Raw genomic sequence first — 5,129 nt, 5'->3', positions numbered from 1 at the left:
ACACACACACACACACACACACACATATATATATATATACCACACAGGCACAGACACGTTCAAGTACACACACACAAACGCACACACACACACATGCACGCATACACAAGCGCACACACACATACACACACACACACACACACACATATATATATATATATATACATTTACATGTTTATATATGTGTTTATATGTAATAGAATTTCATGGATAGAAGATTGTTTGGTTGTACAATATTTTGATACCTAAAGACATGTTCATATCTAGAGTTACTCGTCTGCGAACTGTCTGGGTTTCTTGCTGATACTCTCAAATAGACAGAGATAGCCTAACACGCGTTGATGGTTTGATAATGATTTATTATAGCTGTCAACTTTTGACGACGTGTACTGTTCTAGTATCGTTTGAGTCTAAATGGTCGATGATCTCAAGCATACAGAGGAGTTAGCATTATAAAATAATATTTAGTGGCATACAACTTGAAAAATAAGGGTCTAATACATCCACTATTCATTCCCTACCTCATTCCCTACTCAGCTCTTTGTACCTTGAAAGAGTGAAAACATACACACTGGCAAATTGGGCCGGTTATCCCTCAAGTCTATCGCCCTTAGAAGCAGCGCGATGGGGCTGGGTGAACGTTGGCTTGGACATGATCAAATGCAAAACATGCAGCCAACTACTCTGTTTTTCAATCACCAAAGTATGTATGTTTACAAGAAAAATAGAGCCCAAGATATGCATGTCTACAATAGAAATATAATTTACATCTGATTGTATACTGGTGAATTAGGTTGTTCAATTCTCAGTTATCAAGGAACAGCGATCTCGAGATGTGTTGAACAGCACACAAGATACCGTGTTCTAATGGTAATTAGGCGATTCCTTCGTATTGCTAAATTAGATGTTTTATTACGTTCGTAGGGCACTAAATCGATCGAAGCCGTGAGTGAAGTATACGCTGTGTACATTAAGCGGTTGAATGAGGGTCACAACAGCGCCTGTTTCTGGAGGAACAATCCGTGCCCAAAGTCCCTGGCGACAATCACGCTCAGAAATCGACCAGAAGAAACACGCCGCTTCGCTCAACGGGCACGCACAATTCAGCATCTCCTGGGTTCAAGTATGCTTCCTTTACTGGTTAACCGATGGATTCACATGATTACTAGGGTGTTAACTCGTGCTTGAGGTTGAATCCTGGATAAACCCAACTTTAGGCCTGTATCAGCACAGTGGCGCACTGTTGATCTTCTACTCTCACATCATGAAGCATTTTATGCAATCATATCGCAATGGTGTCAAGTTATAGTTGTGCCTGGAATGTCCGGCAGTTTACTCATCAGTGTGTCAATGAAACTTTCTTCCTTTTCAGATGACTATGACTTGCCACCTGGTGTCGAAGAAACACTATTGGCTGATGCCAACGAACAGACGAGCGTCATTGCAGAGCTGAGCGCCTTCCTTCGCACTCACTCGACACCGCATGCGTCTTCAGGTAGTCAGGTAGTTGTGGTCAATACGGCTGCTACTGATACACCTCCAGCCAATATCGTCACGAGGCCAGTCCACACCGAAAATTCAGCAGAGCTCACTAGTACACCTGCGACTACCGATAGCGCCCAAGCTATCACTGATAAATCACCAGCCATCCCTGGTACAGCATCGGTTGCAACGGCCATGACGCCAGCGAATTCAAATTCCAACGCTACACCAGCCCTTTCTAACGCCACAGAACGAACCAGCGCTCTGGTCACAGCGTCTGTTTTACCTGCGAACGCACAAGGGAAAGTCCCGTCAACATCATCGGCCAACAAAGTGATGGTACAGAACAGCGCAATTTCAATGTCCGTACCCGAAGCTGGAGTTACCACAAGTTCACAAACATCAAATGTAAGCGTACGCGAGACGTTGCAATCTACGACCCCCTTAGTGCTTGCGTTGGCCATTGCTGGGTGGGAGTCCGATGCAGGATCGTCCGAGAACAATGCTGGATTGGTATGCCGCTATTGTCAACGAACGTTAGCCATTCCGGTGAGGCCGAATACCAATTTACAGATCGATTCGGCCGGGCCTGCTGTGAGCTCAGGAGTCAAGTCTGCTGCCACGGGCATTGTACAGACCAAAAGTATAGAGAATGCAGCAGTCGACCCAATAAATGATATAGTAGGAATGCAGGATACTTACAAGAGGCGCAGGCTGTCCGATACGACGGAAGGTAAAGATAGTCCGTTTTGTGTCTGTTGCCGTCCGAGTCCGTATTCGATGTCGTACTCCCATATCGTCAAATCTCATTGAAACCCACATAGTCATCACCACCACCTTTGTGACCGTGTACTTCGTCCTCGCCTTTCATATTGCAGACTGTCGCAGAGTTTTTGTGGACCCAATTTATGCACACCGAACGTTCTGTCCGTGGGTGCAGCCAGTCGCAAGTGCAGCCGATCAGCTGGAGCGAACATTGAACACCGGTTGGCGGGTATACAGGTAAATCCTCGCCCCTCTGTGCACTGCCTATGTTCATTTGGTGGTCTCCGCCTTCTCCCTAATATACACAGGTCATGTAGTTGGCGCTCAGTACGTGTCGATAATTCATTTCCAACTTTCAACCTCTTGCGTACTTTTCAGAGACTTTCTTCTCCACTTGAGAGGCTCGCCGAATGGAGCGGACGGAGAATCCTCACCGTCACGAGCACAAATATCAGAGCACAATGCGCCAGCAACAGATTTGTGTGCCAGGCAAGCGGCAGAGAGGGTGCTGAAGTTCATCCACGGCGTAGCCGTAGCCGGCAAGAGGGCAGTTGTCGCGCCTGTCAAAATGTCATGACTGAAACGTGTGTCAGATTGTGATATGCGCCAGTCGCCCAAATATGTCAACCAAAATCGGTTCTAGCCTGAGCCTACGAAAACCTCGGGTCGAGGGAAGGACAAGTATGTTTCCTAAGTCGCCAACGATATGTAGTTACATCTGAAAGCGTTGCGTTGCGATGTACGACCTGGTACAGTAGAGAATAGTTAACGTACGGCACCGTACCATATTTATATGCCGGAAGGCATCGACCCCTCGACTAAGCCCCTTTGATAGTATGTGATATTCAGCCGAACTATGGGACCCATCGTGCGCTGTCGCGTTCTACTACCGGCTACAGCCCTGCATGATAACTTAGAAGGAATGCTGGAACGTCTGTGTAGTAGGAGTATAGTCAGGAAGTTCTTTGCTCTCCCTACGAAATGTAAAACTTGTAATCGCAAAAAGTACAGATGTAAATGGATAAAATTTAGAATAAAACAGACTGCCAACACTATATGTAAAGCACAAAACCCTAGCTGCGCATGGAGCTAAGGGAGTAGTTCCGTTTGGGTGTCTACTTTAGAAGGCTAAGACCGACAAGGGCTTGCTCCTTTCTACTTTCGTAAAGTATGTGTATTGGAGCCAGCGTTTCGCTGCCTCCTTTTCTTTCATTGTAACAGTAACCTATGTGGCGTAATAGAGAATGTCGATCGTGGCCTTATGCAATCTGGAGGCACAATATTTCGCTTGTGAAACTTTTGACACAAAAACACTTTTACCTACACAGTAGATCACTTTCAAAATTGATACTGTGCAGCAGTTGGTGACTTGGTGTACAAGCACGGCATGAAGGTGTTTTGGAAGTATCTTGTAGCAAAGGATAGGGACATGCTTTCTATCAGTTCGATATTGTTGAGTACTATGGTGAGCTTCCTTCACTATATGTCGACTTTCAGTGTACTTGTGCGGTGTGGTGCATGCTATCTGCCTTGTTCACTCCTGTCGATGCTACTGCAACCTCATGAGCGAACCATTGAAGTTCCACCATGTGGTGAGAGTGTGCATAAATATATACGAATTGAGCTTTACAAATTCAAGTAAATCACAACGGCAAGTCGCGAAGCTGCTCAGGGCGATTCTAATATTTAATATATACACACACTATAAGGTAACCCGTCCACCTCATTGAACAGGCTTCCAGTTGTTTGCTATCCAATTAGTCACATTCTCAACGTTGTCCTCCATGTCCTCAATTGTATTACTGTTCATCTCCACCACGATATCGGTTTTATAGCTGTCCCTGGCCTCCTCCAGCAGCACGTTCATGATCTCACACGTCATGTTATCTTCTAACTTCTTCTTGCCGTATTCTCTGGCCAACAAGCGGTCGTACAGATGGGCTGTATCCGTTCGCAATACAATAACCAAGTCGAACCATCTCTCAGGGAATAGTTCACATGAATGGTAGTCGACGACACACCCACCTTTGGCCAGCAGAGGCTCTAAGCCGTCCAGTAACTGTGATGGACAGTAATCGAGTGTACCTTTAAAGAAGCTGTATGATCCAGTGATTTGGTTGTCGTCGTACATTGAGACACGGTACTAATTGTACGAAAATACGGGTATAGATTCATACCTACAAACATTTTATACGTCTTTCGAATTGTAAAGGAATATTTCACATTTCAACTTCCATATTCTACTATTCTCGTATACACACTGACACACACACACACATGCTCCAACACCCCCGCACGCGCACATACACACACACATACACATGAATATGTCTACATGTCAGTAATATATATATATACACCTATTCTATTCTATTTGTTTGAAAAAAGGTGCTTCACTTGTGAACTTCCAAAACACATTTATGTATATATAAGAAACTGTGAATATCTATACGTGTTGTTTTGGAACAGATATGTATATAATAACTCATGAATACATGTGAACAAAAACACACACACGCACACAAACATGTATATATATATATATATAAATTATATATATATTTATATCTACACATAAATATATAAATACATACATACATACATACATGCATACATACCATACATACATGCATACCCACAGACAAGACACAGATACAGACACACACACACACACACACACATATATATATATATACATGTGTATGTATTTAAATGTGTATGTAAGTTTGCATGTATGTATATGTATGTAAGTATGTATGCATGTGTACATATATGTATGTATGGATGGGTATATATATATATATATATATATATTTATATACATACATATATATATATATATATATATTATTACACATATACATACACCACACACACACACA

The 5,129-nt window shown here is 43.2% G+C and overlaps 2 protein-coding genes across 2 annotated transcripts; one reads left to right on the top strand and one right to left on the bottom strand.

Moving 5' to 3' along the window:
- Positions 1–536: 536 nt before the first annotated feature.
- On the top strand, positions 537–3,300 carry SARC_12925 (hypothetical protein). The gene is made up of 5 exons (XM_014292961.1): positions 537–703; positions 925–1,123; positions 1,373–2,215; positions 2,361–2,484; positions 2,626–3,300. Exons 1-5 carry the CDS (start codon positions 653–655, stop codon positions 2,822–2,824), a joined length of 1,416 nt encoding a protein of 471 aa, XP_014148436.1. The 5' UTR covers positions 537–652; the 3' UTR covers positions 2,825–3,300.
- Positions 3,301–3,970: 670 nt separating this feature from the next.
- On the bottom strand, positions 3,971–4,378 carry SARC_12924 (hypothetical protein; the record flags this gene model as incomplete). Its single annotated transcript, XM_014292960.1, has 1 exon — positions 3,971–4,378. The coding sequence occupies one exon, from the start codon at positions 4,376–4,378 to the stop codon at positions 3,971–3,973; it is 408 nt and encodes a 135-aa protein (XP_014148435.1).
- Between the last annotated feature and the right edge of the window lie 751 nt (positions 4,379–5,129).

The sequence above is a fragment of the Sphaeroforma arctica genome (assembly GCF_001186125.1).
Source record: "Sphaeroforma arctica JP610 unplaced genomic scaffold supercont1.2720, whole genome shotgun sequence".
Lineage (NCBI taxonomy): Eukaryota > Ichthyosporea > Ichthyophonida > Sphaeroforma > Sphaeroforma arctica.
This window is presented reverse-complemented; position numbering and strand designations above follow the sequence as displayed.